This window comes from Manacus vitellinus, unplaced genomic scaffold, assembly GCF_001715985.3.
Source record: "Manacus vitellinus isolate BGI_N305 unplaced genomic scaffold, ASM171598v3 scaffold_0_pilon, whole genome shotgun sequence".
Lineage (NCBI taxonomy): Eukaryota > Metazoa > Chordata > Aves > Passeriformes > Pipridae > Manacus > Manacus vitellinus.
This window is the reverse complement of record NW_021938789.1, coordinates 46,756,503-46,775,499: the sequence shown is the minus strand read 5'-3', so window position 1 is coordinate 46,775,499 and position 18,997 is coordinate 46,756,503. Positions and strand designations below refer to the sequence as shown.

At 38.3% G+C, this 18,997-nt stretch overlaps 1 protein-coding gene across 1 annotated transcript in view; it reads left to right on the top strand.

The window, feature by feature from the left end:
- The first annotated feature begins 9,838 nt into the window (after positions 1-9,838).
- BMPR1B (bone morphogenetic protein receptor type 1B) overlaps positions 9,839-18,997 on the top strand; it is an 84,470-nt gene continuing 75,311 nt past the window's right edge. Inside the window, exon 1 of the mRNA XM_008925654.3 lies at positions 9,839-9,983. Coding sequence (XP_008923902.2) covers positions 9,847-9,983 — 137 coding nt within the window. The 5' untranslated portion in view covers positions 9,839-9,846. The remainder of the gene's footprint in view (positions 9,984-18,997) is intronic.

Here is an 18,997-nt window from a genome sequence, read left to right as displayed (position 1 = left end):
TAACCTCATCATTAGCCTCCCAATAATTGCTCTTTGTCTGATATCTTGTGTCCACACTCAAGTGATCAAATGAAACTGTCTGTTTTCATGAAATAAAACAAAGTGAAGTTTCTAATTCTCATCAAATCAGGGAGAAGTTTGAAAACTCAGACTAGCATGGGAAAAAAAAATCAAGAAATTCTTCTGTTCAAATAATCTGTGTTTTTAAGAGATTATCTGAAGCTGTGAATGGGCTCTTGGTATTAAAAGAGAATGAAAACATAAAATGAACAGTGTGCAAAGGACTGCAGGGTGCTTTTACCTCCTCTGAAAATCCCAGCCTGTAAAGATATAGACACTTTTCCAAACACATAGGCACTAGTGTATAGCAATGTAGATCTTACTGTCACAGTCGTAAGATGTCTGGCTGCTGTTTGCCCCTTTACCAAAAGGGTGCTCTGTAATGCCTATGTGGCAAGGGAGTTGTTTCCTTGCATTTGATAAGCTTCATACTTGAACTTTTGTAACATAGCAAAAAGCAATCCCCAAATTTTTCTGGAACTGAAAATGCATCCACAGATTTGCCCGCATCAGAGAAGTTGTTAGAATTTTCTGTTGTAAAATTGTGTCTTTAAGGTACAAGGCTGTGCAGATGTTTAAAGCAGAAAAATATCTCAATGTACAGGAGCAGGGGAAAACAAAAGCTGAAATCTTAAAAAGCTCAAGAGGTCAAAAAGAATCTTTTCTCTAAATTGTCGTTGAACATAATAACTAGGGATCAGCTCAGCAGCATTTAGCCCTTACAGCATCTAGCCTCTACTGCAAGTGTGACTATAGTGCACTTCCTTTTCCTGGTAATTAAGATGCTATTGTGTAAAGGTGTGACCAAAGTTGTGTCTGGGCCCCCCACTCTTCTGTCTTATTAGCAAGTTTCCTGTAATAGTGATAGCCTTAAAGGTTTTGCTGAGCTCTGTTTGTTTGTGAGTCCAAATGAAGACAATGGGGGAGTTGAAGCAACATTTGAAGAGCTTTCTTTTTTGGGGAGTTAATTGAATTTCTGTCCACCTGCCTTTAGGTAACAGATTCCCAGGCAATTGAATGTACAAATATCTCTTCATTGTGACTATTATGTATATGTGTCATTAATTAATAGATTCACAATTCAAGTTAGGATGTCATCAAGTTATGATTTAAGTTATGATTCTGAGAAATGTGTGTAATATACACAAATATAACAAGTGACGTGGCTTTTCAGGTACCTCTGTTCGTCTGTTTTTGAGGGTCTCAGGTTTCATGGTTTAGTAAGGGTCCTTTTGGTTCCAGACCTAGTTACTGCTAGATTGCCCCAGGAAAGTATGAACACCTTCGCTCCCTATTACTTTGTAGACTAGAGGTAGAAACTCCTAAAATGCAGCATTTAATTTGTGAAAATCCAGCTTTGTATGTGAATCATCATATATAGCAGTTTCTGTCCAAGTTTTAACATGGCAAGACCTGAGTATCTCCCAAAGTAATCTTCCTCTTCTCCTAAACATCAGCAATACAAGAACAGCAATTCAGTTGCAAAGACCGTTTTGCAGTCTTTGAAAGGATTGCATGCATGCTAGAAACTAAATAAAAATTACTCATGCCACAGAGGATTAAACACCTTCTGGGAACATGGAATTCCATATCTGAAACATGATTCTATTCTTGCTCAGATCCCTTGAAATGTTAAGTCCTTTGGTTTATAGGTGCTTGCTCCAGAGAATCCAGCTTTGCTGATATGAAAGCAAGGAGTTAATGCTGTCAAATGGTCCCAATTAATTGCACTACTTATATCTCATAGGTAGATTGTGAATAATTATTTTTAAGTTGAAGCTCATGATGTACGAGGGGGTGATGTGAGTCATCCAAAACTTTTAATGGAAGCAATTTCCCCCTTGCAGTCTAGAAGGTGGATATTATGGAAATTCAGTTTTCCCCTCCCGCATAAATTCAGCAGTTTGCAGGAAAAAATGTATCAGCTAGATATTATATAGAAGATTGGTCCTTGAACAAGTAAGTGGTAGGGCAACAAAGACTGAGCAGTAGGGAAGAGTCACAGCGTTGTATGGGGAATGTACAGAAACTGATGGACATAAGGAGGCCAGTGAATGTGACAAATCACATTGTACATTATTAATTTAGATAATTTCCACTCCACAGGTAGTCAAAAACTGGTATTTGGAGCTGGCCAGTACAATGACAATGTAGGTACTGTACTGTTGACACGAAAAAATCTTCCAAAGCAATACTGTGATGAATTCATTTAGGCAACTGTTACAGAGACTCCTACTGTAGAAATCCCACTCTTTCTTGAAAGATTGTCTCTGAACATTTGAATACTTATTCATTCCCTTATATATGGTGTGCAGTGCAAACTTCTGTGAGTTGTATTTTCAACCAAGGTCAATATTTCATGTTGATTTTTTGCTTGGAGTTGATTTTTGATAGGTCTTAGATGTGAAAGCTCATGCCTTTTCGATGCTCTGTAAAGATACTGAGTTGAATGTCTAATACTGCTGGCTATTGACTTTTATTTGTTTGTTGTCTTTTTTAATGTCTGAGTGTCCTAAAGTCTTACGGTAGATTTAAACTGTTTAAAGTATTACAGAGTGATTTCCTTAAATTTATCATTAGTTGCTTCAGTAGTGTTTTTTGGGGAAAAAAAGATCAAAAAAAAATCAGTCTTCAAGGCCTTTACAGGTCCATTTATCAAGAATTAATATCATGACTAATAAGTTACTGAAGCAATCAAGATGCTGAATCATGTGACATATCAGCTTTTGAGCAAGAACTACACATTTTGGGTTTTTTTGGTTCCTGGAGGAGGGAGTCTGCTAAACTGCCAAGATTTTGAATCCAGAATCTCAGTGTATATAATTTTTGTCCTAGGAGTTATTTAGTATACTCTTATTTTTTTTTTTTCGCTTTAGGTGTCAGCACCAGGATGTAACCTAAAAATTAAATATCCTTTGTTGTAGTAAAATTTTTAAACATTATGGTGACCGTGCTTTAATACTTCAACTCCATTTTTGAATGAAAGAATTGCAGTAATCCCCTATAAGTTTGCAATTAGGATATTCAAATAGCTACATTTCATAAGGTCAGTTTTCAAACTTGTGCAATAAACTTGTCCAAGCTTACAGGTGTGTCACTTTCTCTACAATAGCCTGTGTCCTAGCAGGGTTAGAGGGCTTTTCAACCCAATAAGAATGATAAACACCTCATTCAGATCCCCCTTTACAAAGCTATTTGGGAATATGGTTGAATAGCTCTGGAGAACAAGAAAGAAAAGATGGGACTAACCCATTCATGTCATGTTATTCCAGCCACAAGAGAGGCTTGTGGTTGCTGCTCCATCTATCGGGGGAAAATCCCTTGCAGAGGTTTTAAAGAGATCATAATCAGCTGTAAGGTGATATGTTAAAAGGACTACCAAAACCACCCATAGAAATCTGAAGCACTAAAGAGGCAAACACTGGAGACGGAAAATGCAGACGGCACAGCTGCTGTATTGATTTGTTTTTCCTGGAATTACAAACTCATTCTTCACTCAAAATTAGTGATCAGCAGGGGCTGAGTCACCCAGTTCATGGTCTAGATCCCACTTTTCCCTCTCCTGAAGACTGTGTGGGTGTGGGCAGGCCAGATGCACTAGTGAACTGAGGTTCTTTTCCTGCCACCTTCTCTTCTGAGGTACTCTCAGAGAGGTGTGCATCCATCCTCTTGCTAAAACAGAATTTTCCCCCCATCATGGAAGAGAGGGATCAGTTGCAAGAATAACATGCCTTTAGGGTGTTTCTGCATGAAGGTGAGGCCCGTTGTGTCCAAAAAAAACATTAGCATCTCTGGTTCAGGTTGGTTGGTGGCTGAAGCAGCCTTCCTCACAGAAGCAGGAAAAAAAAAAAAGAAACTGACATTCTGACATTGAAAAAAGCTGTCTTTCAGCACAGTCAATCTGGCAAACATTTCTCCCATGCCAGGATCACATGGGAAATAAGAAAGTTTTCATTACATGCCATGATATTTTTGTGTGACCTTCTGGTATATAGGTTTGTAAAGCTGATCAGACCATAGCACATGCCTGTAGAGATTTGGTGATCATCAGCAATGAATATGTAAACTGAGATCTAAATCAGAAGGCTCTGCTAACTTTAGTAGGCTTCTCATCTAATGTTAAGTACCAGAAAGAAATTAGTAATAAAATAATTGGCATTGTCTCTAGCTTATATTTGGGCCGTGAACCACTGAAAATTATTAGTTTGCATGATAGATATCATAGATAAAAACACTGAGCTCCCTTACAGTGATGAACTGCAGGTCCATCCATTAATAAAGTAGAATGCAGACAGATGTTTGCTGCTGGAATAGATGTGCTGGTTTTAATACATTACTGCTTATCTGCTGATGATTACTGCCTTTCTCCCGAAAAGAAGTGGCAAGACCATTGAGTACTCCTCATCTGCTTTGGTATAAATTCAGATATCTTGTCTTAAGCGGTTGTTGAAGGCTGCTTAAACTAAGCCCAGCTGACTTGTCTGTGAAATAGATGGGGGTCTTGTGCAGTTTACTCCAGCTAGTGTTTTGTAAGGAGTGATAGCATTTCAGAAGGGAGAAATGGATGTGATAGCTTTCTGTGTGGCTTTAAAAGTAGCAAAAAGCACCATGTAAAAAGTTCTCTGACAGGATTGAGATCAAGAAAATAGGAAGGGATGTTGCTGTTACATTGTATGTATGTTGAAAACCATCATTGACTTTATAACCATACATCCGCCTAGCTCGTAACTCTTTAAAGTTATTTTAATCTACCCTTAGAGTTCCTAAAGCTTGGAATCAGTTGAAAATATACTGTATTTTCAATGTGCTCACTTTTGCTAGGAGCATTTACCAAGTACATAAATTTGTATAGCAGCTTCTCTTATTATTTGTGCAGCAGCTCCACATGGCAGTAGAGAAGCAGCATCTTTGCAACCAAGAAAATAGTGAATTAAAGAAACAAACCCATGCTTTACATGTATTCTCTAGATTTCAAATAGAGAGTTTCTTTAACACAGATCTGACTTTTGAGCTGGGAGCGGGACATGTATTTCAAGAGATGCCAGAAATACCTGCTTATGGGAGGCTGTGCAGTACTGTAGCCAGTGTTTGCAAGAAAAAAATGTAAGCACCTTAAAGATAAAATATTATATGATGCCTTAAAAAGGCCAGGGTTTTTAACTTGTAATGTTGCATGCTTAAATTAATGGAGGTAAGAATATACTGCTAATTGGCATGATGATTCAGTAGAACTGACATCTTTACATATAGTTCATGTCTTGTTCAGTTCTACTGTTTGATTCCATTCCATTTTAAAATTAATAAACACATGAAAATTTTACAAACAAGGTTGGACTACTTCTTAAATAGTTCTTAAATACACTGTCTCAGCTGTAAAAGCAGCTCAGAATTGCTTCTGCAGGTTTCTTGCTTTAAAATTTGGGGCATTATGTTGTTGTACTGTGTAGACTGCCTGCATGAGTTGCTGCAAAGTTCATTATACTGCTAAGGCTGTCAGTGGTATTTATGGATATTCATGTGCAGTGAACCCTTGAACCTGAGCTAGTCATCTGAGCGTTGCTTGTAGTTAGAGTTGTGTTTATGCTTAACATTGGTAGCAGTATTTAATTGCTCCCTAGGAAAAATAATTGCAATTTGAACTCAGTTGTATAGTAGACAGGGGATTGCAAAAATGCCAGGCCCACAGGAAAGACTGTCCTTCTTATACAAGTATTAATTATTGGACTTCTGTTTTCAGACTCCTGTTTCCAGAATTTGGAAATAAATGTGGAACAAATATATTGTTCAAACTGTGCCATGTCCCACTCCCATTAAAATCAGTAATGGCAAAAATTGCGTTATGGAATTAATCCTGTTTCAGAAATATTTTCCAGGCGTTTTTCATGCCAGCTGCAAATGGAAGAAAGGGTGATGATGCCATTTTGCAATAGAGAGGAGTGGAGATCTCGCCATATACTCATCTGAAGAATTTCTAATTCCAAGTATTGCAATGTTATCTCTGCTAAAGTTTCAGTTCTCATAATATAATATCAGATGAGAAAATCCCACGTAACGCCTGGTATGTCAGCAGAACTGTTATGGTTCTGAGCCTGGTGGTGGTATACATGTCTTTAGAGCAGCATTTTAGCGCTCTCCTGCCAGTGTAAAGGGAGTTTATATTTCTGTAACTCTAGTGGGGATTCCTTTGGCTTGACACAATCCCGGGAATGTCTTTCAAACCATGTACATACACAGAACAGATGGCTTTCATGGGAAGCAGGAACTACCGTTCAGCATTTAAGAATTAATTTTTTTTCCCATTTCTTGGTAGCTTTCTAACTTGAAATAATCCTTCCACAGATACTGTGTAATGGGAACAATGTCTTGATTCTCTCTTTCTCCATCACTTTCTTTCTTCATTTTCCTATCAAGTTCAAGAAAAAACATTTTTCACAGATTTTAAGGATAGAGATTTTTTTTTGGAGTTTTAAATTCAGTTACTACTGATTTTAGGCATTTGGAATGAAAGCTGAATTGCTGAAATTAGACCATAGTGGAGAATGTGACAGTACAGGGTACTGTTCCCATCCTCTCAGGCACCAATGCCATCTGACCAAAACTCAGGAATGTAATTATTGACAAATATGTAGCTGCATATGGAAAATCATCTTTAGAATTTAATGCATTTTGCTTGTAATTTGATTAAATATTAACATTTTGTTGTACCATATAGCAACATCAGTGAGTGATATGTTGTGACAGAATATAATATGTGAAGTGACCACATAAGATAATTAAAGATTATATTTTATCAAATTTTCACACTCTTGCACTTAGCAGGTTGTCACCATAAATGGATAGCTAATAAATTATCTGCTCCCTGCAAACACTGACTCATTAAATGACTCTACTTTCTTGTAACCATGAGTTTGATTTTCAAGTTTTTTGGCCTTATAGGAAATTAGACTTTTTTGTTACAGAATAGCAATAAATAGACCTAATTTTGCTTTTGTTATGAGCAGGTATGCTCCTCTGCACTCTGGTCAGTCTAGCAGAGAGTTAGTCATATATTTTGTGATTATTTCTCTATCTTGATAAAAAAGATGAGAACAAGTAACCAGATAATGGTAAAGATGAAAACTTCAAATATTTGGTGTATCTTTTTTAGTCAAAGTATTTGACCTTGAATACATTTCCCAGTTACTACAAAGACAAAGAACAGAAGCTGTATGTTAATATTCAGCTGCCTGTACAATAATGAATTACAACCTACCATTAGAGAGAAAAAATAAGTGTAGTCTATTGTAATTCCTTAATTGAAAATGTATCATTGTGAAATTGTTACTTGGATACCACTCGAATTCTTATGGAAATGTGTTTCCTTTCATTAGTAGGTAGATTTATTTGATGATATTACAGAATTGTAGGTTAATTTTCATCTACTATCCTTGTGTCATATTGATACTGTCCAGCTACATGTTTTAAATAAGCATGTGACTTCTAGTGTCTACTTTTTATTTTCCATCTGAATATTTGCAAGTGCCGAGATTAACATATTATGTACAGCCAGAGAAGTAAATTAGCACATTTTAAAGAAGGTACATCCAGAGAATATACTAAAAATAGATCAGCCAAAATTAATGAAAAACATGGCAAAACTGAATCATCTAGATTCAATAAGTAGCTCATATCTAATGAGGTACTTATTATGTTAGACCTGAATGAATATAATGGGAATTGAAAGCATAAAACTGTAATGTCTGTCTGAATCAATTCTTATAAAGACAGTGGGGAATTGTTCAAGAAAAGGAGATGCATTTGTTTGTTTGTTTTGGTCACGTAAGATTTGGGAGTCTCCCATCAGCTTCTAGCTTTCACCTGTGTATGAGAATTACCACAGCTTAGTGATCATTTAAGGTCATGGAGAGACAATGATGATACCAGATTGCATCAGCACATGAACTTATCATGTAGATGCTGCTGAATCATCACAGCCAAACAGAAATTATAGGCACTACACTTCAGCCTCTGTCTTGATGGATGTTTTGTCAGAGGTGAATGGAACTGCATTGGAGGCAGGAAAAAAAATTCAGTGTCGGTTATACCGGGGGAATTTAGTGGTAGAAGTTTAATGAGGCCCCAAGAGCCTCCTCTAATATATTACTGAGTGGGCCATGTTGGCCCAGTGTGATTTCATGGAATAAATGTGTCAGCATGTTTTTGGTGTATGCACATGCTTCTTTTCAGAGATTGGGCAAAATTCCTTTTGTGGTACCAGAGCTGCCAAGGGCAAAGCAATTATTACAGATTACTTGGGCAGCCCTTTCAGTGATGACTGACTGAGGTGAGTTCATCATCATAAGACTTGTGTGATATTTGCTGAGCTAGTTATTTCCAAATGTAGTAAGTTCTTAGGCTGGTTGCAGTGAGTGGCTGAGAGCTCATTGATTGGCAATCTTCATTCTAAGAAAGACTGAAAGATTGGAAGATTCTGAGAATTGAAAAATATGTTGCTGCACCCTCCAGCAAGGCTTACACCACTAACTATGTTTAATATGGTTCTTGCAAACCATGTTTGTTCTATGGATGAAGCTGGAGCCTGCAGGCCAGGGCAGTGCCCTGAAGCAGAGAAGGTGCTGGCAAGACTTGCAGACTTCCAGTGCATGGGGATTTGCAAACAATTCTATCATAAATAAGGTGCTGCAATTAAGGAAAAAGTCTTCATCAGTGAAGTCTCAGACATCAGAAGTCTCCTCAAGGGCCAATACACAGGTTGTCCTGTTAATATTTGCTTCCTTCCACACTGAGATATAGGGACAATTTTCCACTAAAAAACTGTGAACTGCAGTAGCAACTCAGCCTATATTCTTGGCTCTTAAGGTTTTAGAAAGACAAATTCTGCATAATCGTTAAAAACTATATTTAATGCTTATTCAGAGTATAGCAGGGCAATCATAAAAAGTGAGACTTATATTTATGGCTTAAATAAGATGAACTGTGCTTTGATCCTTCAAAATCCTAGCATAATGCCTTGTTCTTTCTGATGGCATGAGATATCTCACATTCCCGCCTCGGTCCTTGGTCTTTCTACTGTGACCCTCAGCAAAAGAGCACCAGTCACTGCTGCTTTGGGTATGGAACATGCCCACTTGGGGCCTGGTTTGTGATTACCAGCTAATTTTACACAGGCCACCCTAGAAGCTGTTGAAGAGAAATAAATCACCCCAGAGCTGTCCTGGATTTAAGCCACTGAAAGGCCTATAAAAATATTTGTTACCCAGATACCTGAGCTGGCCAGCCTTCTCTACAGACCTTAAACTGTCTTACATGTTTTGCATTGCTCATTTTGGGTGGTTTTAGGCAGGCAATTTGAAAAAGTAGTTTTTGGCAGCTGGAGCAGGAAATGTGCATTTGCCATTTAAGTGCATGTAAACAGTGAAAAATCCTATTAAACTGCAGTTGATGAGACCATGTACAGTGAAATGAAAACTGACTGTTTTGATAGAAGTAGTCAATGCTATAGAAATTTCTGTAATAGAGCCTAAAAAATTGTTGCCATTTCCTCTTAGAGCAGTTTAAGCACCCCAGCTTTTCTTGCTGTCCCTCCCAATGCCTCGCTTCCATCTACTTGTCATGAAGGCTTCTCTGTGGAGGTCCCTTTCCTTGAAAATGCCTTCAGAACATCCACAGCATGGCTTGTAAGATCTGATAGAAGGTGTATCTATAAAATAATCAGATCTCTTTTTGTCTCACATTTTTTTCATGCTGTCTGTTCCCCCTGGGAAGACTTATCTCCCGTTCTTGGGAATGGCTGTGATGTCTAAGCAGCCAGCCTGGTCATGGAGCCTCACCCTGAGAGCACAACTCTGTGTCTCTTTTGTGATGAATACTTCCTGGGCTAGCAGAGAGAGGAACTTTCGATGTTTAAACAGAATGATTTACAGGTAGAGGAGCTTGCTTATTGATTTGTTTTACAAGCAAAAGATATTGGGGATTATACTTTTCATGCAGGTTTTCAGCTGTAGAGAGAAACAGCGAAAAGAGCTGCTGCATCTTCAGATTTGTTCCAGCCCCTCGGTTGGGGCCAAGCTTTGGTTCCTCTGCACCCTTGGACTGCTGAGGGTTGCTCTGTGAGGAGGGGTTTGGGTGACAGTTCTTTTTTTTGCACAGAGATGGTTTAAGCAGCCAATCCTTGCTCCACTTACCCCGGTGAAGGAAATCCTGTATGAACTGGAAAGTGTTAGAAAGGATTTAATGAGATTATCATGAACTGTTACTTCACAAAAAAATCTTAAACCCACAAGCAGCTGTGCTGTGTAACTGGGGACAGGTGAAGGAATGTGAAGGACTAAAGAAGCTGTCTACTTACTTAAAGAGGCAGAGCCAAAGTTTTGTTTTTTGGTTTTTTTTTTTTAATATCTTAATATGCATTTTAACCAAAAACCCCCCACAAACAGGGAAACAATATGCTCCTCCCAAAGAAGGGATATTGTAGAAATCTACTATCTTCAAATTTAGATTTTTTTCTTAATAATATAGCAGAAGTAAGTGCAACTGAAATAACTATTTGAAAATTGAGTGGTCCAGTGGACTATGCCAGCTCCTACTTGCCTTCAAGCTCATCATCAAGTTAAAAGTGACTCAGAGAGGGCATATTGTGTCCACATCTCGTTAGGGACTGCTTTGAGGTTTGACATGTCTTCTGTTGTAAAACACAGAATTTAGTATCAATGGAGTGGAATTTGGTTGTTGCTGGGGGATTTTTTGTTGTTTTGGTTTTGGTGTTTTTGTTGTTCTGAGGTTTTTTTCCTATCACATGCTTTTGATAAATCTGTAAATACAGCTAAGATTTATTTTGATGCCAAGTACTGCTTGTGCTCTTTACAACATTGAAGTCATGAAGTGCGTTTATTTTCTGTGTGTTTGGTTACTTCTGTGGTCTTTGTACATCTGTAATTATAGGAAAGTTATGAGTCGTGGGTTTATATTATGGAATTAAACTCGCTGGAAACCTGGGTACCTAAAACCAGTGTGCCACTGTGGTTCTTCAGGGTGATCTACTGTGAAGTTCAACCTATAGAGCAACATGATTGCAAACAGTGGAACAAGTTGTTTTACTCAGCAAAAAAGAAAAGGGTGATTTCAACATAAAATTGTTAACCGGTAAAGAGGTATGGGAGGAAAAAAAACCTCTGCAAGCATTAGGGTAGAATTTATTTTGGCAGATGCCTATCTTGAATTTGTAGGACACTTTCCAAATCCATCAGACATGCTTTTGGGGTGGAAGCGGGGTGAATAAATCTATGTCTTTGTCCATTTATTGCTTGGGAGAATAGCTTGGAGGCTGAAATCCAAACTGTGCTGAAAGGAACTTCTGAAATATGAAATTATGTACTGATAAGATATTGTACCAAGAGACTCTGCAGTAACTTAATTGTTGAGAACACTTTATGGTATAAAAATATTGTTTGTTACTTTTATGCAGGCTTAAAACTCATTAGTATAATTTTTCTCAGTTACCAAAGAAGACAAAGTTCATGCTAGAGGGGCTTATTGATGTAGATTTAAACCTTGACGACTCACACTTTCAAATGTGCATGTTAACTGGCATTGCAGCCACCTTGGAAGACCTCCCTCAGCAGGGAGGGGGTCAGTTCTCCTGACAATGCACCAAGCAGTCTACGTGTGCAGAAATGCACACGCCTGGCTTAAGCACTCTAACAGCATGCTGAGAATAGGACTGAGCCCATCTGGCCTTGACCCTTCAGCCCTTTCTTCTGGCCAGGCCAGAGGTCTAAATTTAGGTTCCCAGGTGGTGAAAGGGGATGAAGAACAGCTGCCAGCTCTGTCTGTGGCAGGCGAGCGGGTGGACTGCTGGGTCAGGGGGATTCAGCTCCCCAGATGGATGGATCTCATCTATGGATGAGACAGGAAAGCCCTGAAAAAATAACATGAACAATTAAAAGAATTTTTTGTGGGTACTCCTCCCTTCTGGCACTCCTCCCTTCTGTACCAAGTCATCACACCAAACCACCCATCTCTCTTGGTCTTACTCTTCCGACCTCTTGCAGCCTCATTCTTTGGCATATTGAGAGGGAAAGGAGAAATGGAGATTTGGGAGGCACGCTGCTCCTGCCACTGGGAAGGCAGTAATAAGCTACTTCTAGAATTGGTTTGGGGTATGTTAGGCTTTGAGAAAAGAGTGACTTCAGGGAAAGAAAAAGTAATTATCTAAATTAGCTTAAGTCAGAAAGAATTGGGCAGAACTGCGAGAGATTTGCTAAACTGATACAAGTGTGCAGGTTAAAGTATTTTCAGCAAATGTACGTTGTTAAATACCAAATCCTGGTATATTTCCAGAATGTTGAAATAACTCTGAGTTTGAAAAGTATCCTTCTTGTCCTCTTGAATGAGTTAAAGAAATCTCCTGCTTTGCACAGTAAGAAAAGAAAATAAAACATTTGTCTCCAAACAACAGATAAAGCTGATTTCTGAGTGACTGTGTCACTCAGTGAAAGTCACGTCCCTCCAGGAACACTGTATTTGCATCAGGTCACCTGATAAAAAGGTGCAGCAGGAATGGGTGGGTGACTAAAATATGAGATGAACTATCTCCTAGAGGAGCAAGAAATTTAAAATTTCAGGGCTGGTTAGAGAGTACTTCAATAAGAGGAGACAGAAAAAGGAAAATAAAATAATACATACAAAAAGAAGAAGCAAATTGAATTCTTCTGTTTAACCTTTTACATAATAAAAGGCAGGAGACATCCCAATGCAATTAAAAAGCAATGCGTTTAAAAATTAATAGAAAGCAAATACCTTTTATTGGAGACAGGAATATGGACAAACTGAGCTGTTGCTCTGATCCAATGTGTCAGCGCAGAAATTACTATGTTACGTGACCTTTTGGGGAAGCCTTTAGCCTCTGTAGCTAGATACAATTTTATTTTGCCCCAGTCTGAGACATCTGGACAGAAGCCAGCTCTGGTTCCACAGTCGGGCAGATACAGTTGCTGTGGTAGTGGTAGTTGTGGTAGATACATTGCTGTGAGGTTCTCAGTTGTTGGAGCCGATGGTGGCCACGTGGCTCACAGTTTGTGGGGGCAACTTCTATTTGGAGGATCCTTCCATGTGCAGGATCTCATTGCAAGATCAGGCTGAATATGACAAAACATTGTAAATATTTGTTTCTGGTTTATTTAGTCAAACATATGTCCGAGCTCCATTAACTCTCCTTTTAAGATGTTGGTTTCTTACTCAAATACAGTCAACCTATAGTCAGCAAGGAGAGTTAGTAAAGCTAAAGGTACAATCTTCCCTCACACATTAGGTTTTTATCCAACTTGTCAGAGAAGTGGCCTTTTATCCATATCACAGAATAACCCACATTATAGGAAATGCATTTGAAACCTACAAATGAACTTTGAATGGAGTGAGCATCTATATGTGCATGTTTGTGTATATGCTTGTACTGATAAAAGAAATTAATTTCTTTTCATCAAAATATTTCAAGTTTTAAAGACTAGTTTTTAATCAAGGGAAAAAAAAAAAAAAGATGTGGACCCAATCATATTAGACTGGGTAAGACCTCTTACTAGGATGATTATTTGTTTGGAAATTTGTAATCCAAATGTTTTGTAACCAAAACCTTTCTAATGAACACTTCAGTTGAAACTGAACACAGATTTATAGACAGGACACTTGGCCTTACACCTCAGCCCTTAGTTAGCATACCATATCCTAATCGGATCCACACGTGATGAAGTGGATGGTTTGCTGTTTGTATTTTAAAAAGAATGTTTTGCCACACATGATGTACAGCCACAGTAGGTCCTCATTAGGAAATATACCTCCTGTAGGCAATGAATGTCTATGCTACTGCTGGGAATGGCTTAAATTAAAATTCATTGAAATTGGTAGTGGATTTCTCTATGCTATCATCTTAGATATTGTCCATTTTACTTGAAGCTGCTAGATTTTCTTGTGCCTGAAAACTACTTCCTTCTCAATATACTTTTTCTGTGGTTTAGTCCAAAGGTCTTGTTGCCTCTCTTGGCAACGTACTGCCCCTTTTCTCAAGGATCAGCCACTTTTGACATATAACTGAGAAATGAATGGCTTTAAAAGGAACAAAACTCAAACAACCAGCTCTGAAAAAGCAGCAGAACTTCCTCATGAGATGCATCATACTGTGAACTAATCTCCTAAACTGCAGCAAGAAACTAGTATTTGCATTTTGTACTTACTTATTTTCAGTCATATGAAAAAATGTCTTGACTTATTGCTTCTGCTGGAGTGTCCAGCTGTAGAATAAAGAAAGTTTACATGGCCTAAGTAAGTTCTGGAGTTAACAAGCATAATCTAGCAAAGCAAATCATACTTTGTTTTGAGAATCTTTTCATGTAGTCTACAGATATGGTGAATAAAAGGTGTTTGACAGCTAAGTATGATGGCTTATTTGGGCAATTTATTTGTTTCCATGAAAGTCTGGAGTCTACAGAGTCAGTTTTGCCTGAGGATGTTACTGTATAAGAATTTAGACTTTACAAATTTATCAAGGCCCTGCTAGTAAGTACATTTCAGAGCAGCACATACATCACCTGCTCTGATTTTCTCTCATAATTTAAAATAAACACGCAGACTGAAGCAGAAGGTTTTTAAAAGTGGTTTAGTTCTTGTGAAATCAGGAAAGATTAAACAGAAGTGTCTGTCATTGCAACAGATGAAATGTTTTAGTCATTAGTGATTTTTATAATATATTCTTTACAAAAAATGATGTTATTTATGGTAATGAGTGTAAGTATTTGTGTGTGGTGAACAACAGGTTCATAAGTTCTTAGGAATGATTTTGAGAACTTACTTTGGTTTTGTAATTATGGGGCAACTAAGAAACAGAAGGGTTTTGATTGTTTGCCTTTTATTTAACAGACCTGACAAACCTTTTGTTCGCTTCCCCTCCTCCCTACAGTCTGCACACAGTCCGCCCCAATTTGTTAAAGACGAATTGTTGCCCGTGGTAACTGCAGAGAATTTGTTGAAAAGAACACTTTTAGAAGACAATGGGCCCCAAATATACTGTGGCACAGCTTTAAACTTTATTAAGTCTGTCTTGGACTACTCTCTCCTCTCCCGAGTTAAGGGAAGAAAAGTTTGTCAGCCTCCATGCTGTGAGCGTGATTGATGCCCAGAACATCTGAGGGACTTTTGTGTCCACATGCTCTCCATGAGTGCATAATGTGTGAATACTCAAATAAGGTCAGCCCTTATCAGATGTAATCTAGGCCTGAAAGCAGATCAACGGTGACAGTCATACCCCATAAGTGAGAACACAAATCATCCTTGCATGCTTTGGACAAGTTATGGGATTTTCTCCCTTCCTGCTGCTGTTTTACCCTTTCCAAATGGGACTGTGTGAGAGTGTGTGTGTGTGTGTGTCAGAGGAGAGGGGGAACTTTGGCAAATCTCTGTGGAAAAAAAAAAAAATAGAGACAAAACCCAGAGGAATACGTGCCTAGAATACTAGATGGTTCCCTCAGCTGGATCACAGGGGAAAGCGGGCTGTTTGCAAGGCAGTGGCTGTCCCTGAGCAGGGTTGGGGGCATGACTCTTCTTGGGCTGCCGGGGGAGCATCCCCATGGCTGGAATGGGGCAAGAGGGAAGAAACGTGGGCAAAAGAGGTTCAATTCACCTCTCCAGCGCCTTTTAAGAGTCTTTTCAGAGGTTTCTAAGTACGTCACAGCTTTTGTTTTCTGCCTGTCCTTGGATTTGAATGCCTCAATTTTTCAAGTGGAGCAAAAGCACCTTTTTATTCTTTTTGAGTTAGTTCTCCACGGATGGGGACACTATGTTTCACCAACCACAAAATGAATAAAAATACTGGAGAATAATGCCTTATAGAATTAATTTCTGCCAGCTTTCCTGGAGAAAGCAGGTGTAAGCAGGTTTCATCTGAAGGAAGAGCCTTTGTGGCTATTACTTACTGTAGTTTAAGTACTGGATTGTTTTTTTATATGGCAAAACATAGACACCAGCAATGAAATGTTAATTTAGACTTTTTTAATTTGTGCTTCTGCTTAGAAAAGGATTTAATAGGCAAAGAGCTTTTACAGAACACAAAATATATGGGGAAATAGCATAATTAGCAGGAAAAAGATATAGTTACAGCACTGGCAACAGTAACAACTGTGGAAACAATGATGTTATCCTCTAAGATGTGAAAATTTTTTTCCACACCTACAATGACTTGAAACTTTTCATTTTCAGAAATATAATGTCCATATCAGGGAAATAATTTGCAATACTTTTGCTTGCTTATGCACTCTGTATAAGTAAGAGTATAATACTGATGTATTCCCCAGGATTGAGGGAATGATCCATGAACGCTGACAGCCTGCCTACAAATCCTGTAATTATAGCACATTATTTCATGCTTCATTTATTTATTTTGCTTTGTGCTCTAATAATAACAGGAGTGTCCTGCTCCTCATTGAAAATACACAGTAAAAAAGATTCCTTAATTGCAGCTCACACCTTGAACTTGAAAGACATCAGAGAAACAAGAGCAGGACAACCTCTCCCTTCCCTTTGCTTCCCATCACTGTGCTGTCACTTCTTTGCTCTGCTGAGTGGGACAGTATTATTCACGTTAAGGTCTGAAACACTGGAATATGAGACAGGAGAGGACACTTACCGTGTCATCAAATTCATGACAATGGTATCCTAAGCAACCATGTTATGTTTCCACCCTCGTTTTAATTTCAAAAAGTGATCAAGATATGTGTTAATGTAATTTATGCTTTCTTTTTGGCCACTGTCCCAAAGAGGAACAGCATATGATATCCATATATTCTGTATGGATTTGCCAAAACCCACCTAATTTACAGAGATACATCACTGACTCTCAGTCTAAAAGAGTCCTCCTACCATCCACATGCTAACAAGTACCTGTTGGGCACCTATGGTTAATACTGAAAGGAAATTCATGAAAGCCAGTAACATTTACGAGGTGCTTTACCTCAGTTCACTTTTCTATGCCAGCACGCATGGTTACCTTCAGGGAGCCTGACTAGCTAACTGTAGCCATCCCAGCACACCTTGTCTTAAATTGCCCGGTCAGGGTACAGCTTTGCAGTCATATTTAAGGTTCTTCCCACTGAGTTTGTGGTCAGATATAGACAAGAATTAAAGACTGATTTTAAACACTTGTTTGCTTTAGTCTGCACAAGAACCTCCTTTTCTTTATGCATTGATTCTGCTGGCATTCTAAAAGCATCTCAGTTAGATTCCCCATACTTTTAAAGGCAGTCTTTCAGATTCAGATGTTTGCAGCTCTGAATTCATCTAGTCCTTTAAGGTCACACAACTGAAGCTTCAGATATCCGTCCCAAGAGTCCAAAATAGTGATAATCTTCCATCTTGCAGTCAAAAAGTTCATCTGTGTTTGATGTAGGAAGAATGGTCTGCTCTGTAGTGTACAATGAAAGATGTGTGATATGGTGGCAGTTGGGATTTTTAGTTCTAGTAACAGAAACATTTGAAGTCATGTCAGCAGATGACACAGCATTGTTCTAAGGGTGTTTTTTAATGGGATTTTGGGAAGGAAACTTCAAACATGCTTTTTGAAGACCACATGTAGGTTAAATATGAATTTTAGAACTAAGGTAATTTCTGCTGTGAAAACTGATCTGTGTGAAGCAAATCTCTAATTAGGACTCATTAGAAAATAAATAGTTTAGACACTACTGTATTATTTTCTTGCTATATATTCCAATGAAAACATATGAGAAAGACTGAAAAATTATATTTGCATAATGATGATTGTATTCACATAAATGTTGCATTCCATTCATGTGTCTAGAAATGGATGTTTGTGTTGCAGTTGCATTGTAAATTGGTGTAGAAATCAACAGGTAATAGAGTTTTAAACAAAAGGATGAAGAAAGAAATTCCACTTGTCACTAGGAAAACAAGAGTAATGCTCATCGCATTTATGATAGCTGGTCAAGGTCTGGTTTATGAATGCTTTGGCCAGATTACTCTGAGTCACATTAAAAGTGAATTTTATTCTTTTAATACTAATAATTGTTGTGTGACAGCTGCTAGGTGGACACCTCAAAGATTTCTGTTTTGCTAAGCATCATCAAAATTGTGGATCATCCCCAGAAAGTTTCAGAAGGATCACTTGTTTGAAGCCAAAGACCATTTGCAACATGGTAGTGGAATTTACCCACTAAATGCTGTCATTAACAATGACTGTATATTGATATGGAGTTTAATTGTAAATACCTAGTTTACTCCCACTCAGGTTTTTTTTTGCTCAGTGGTAGTTTTTATTGTGGTACATCAGTTTGTAATTTTCCTGTTTTATTGCTTGTGTTCGCTGTTTTAAGGATCTCACCTGTATTTTGTTCAAGAATGCAAACAGAACACATACTTTTACTGCTTGGTGCTGTAACAATTGTTTAAAACATTTTTTCCCGTTTTAAGGGGCAGACGTGTAGATAGTTCAAAAACTCGCGTGAATGCGGCACTAGGGAATGTGGTTTAGTGGTGAACATGGTGGTGGTAGTTTAAACTGTTTGACTTGATCTTAGAGGTCTCTTCAACCTTAAATGATTCCATGATTCTGTGGGTTATTTTGTGGGTTTGTGTCTATTGATGACCTGATAATGTAGAAGTCTATAAACCCTAGGCATAGATGAGGTGGCTTTGTTTAACGTGCTCACAGGGGAGAAGTGACACAACTGCTGCGCACGTGTGACCATCAGGGGTGAGGTTAAATCCATGTGTGCGGCTGATTCACTAACAGGCTTACAGGGAAATCCTGCACTGCACAAATATTGAAGCGGCTCCTTTAGTACTCGAAGAATGATACAAGCTTAGAAAGTGTTTACAACAGTTGTCCGGTGACAAGCTGCGGGGTGGGTGCTCTATCTGAAACACGCCGGGCTGGAGCTGT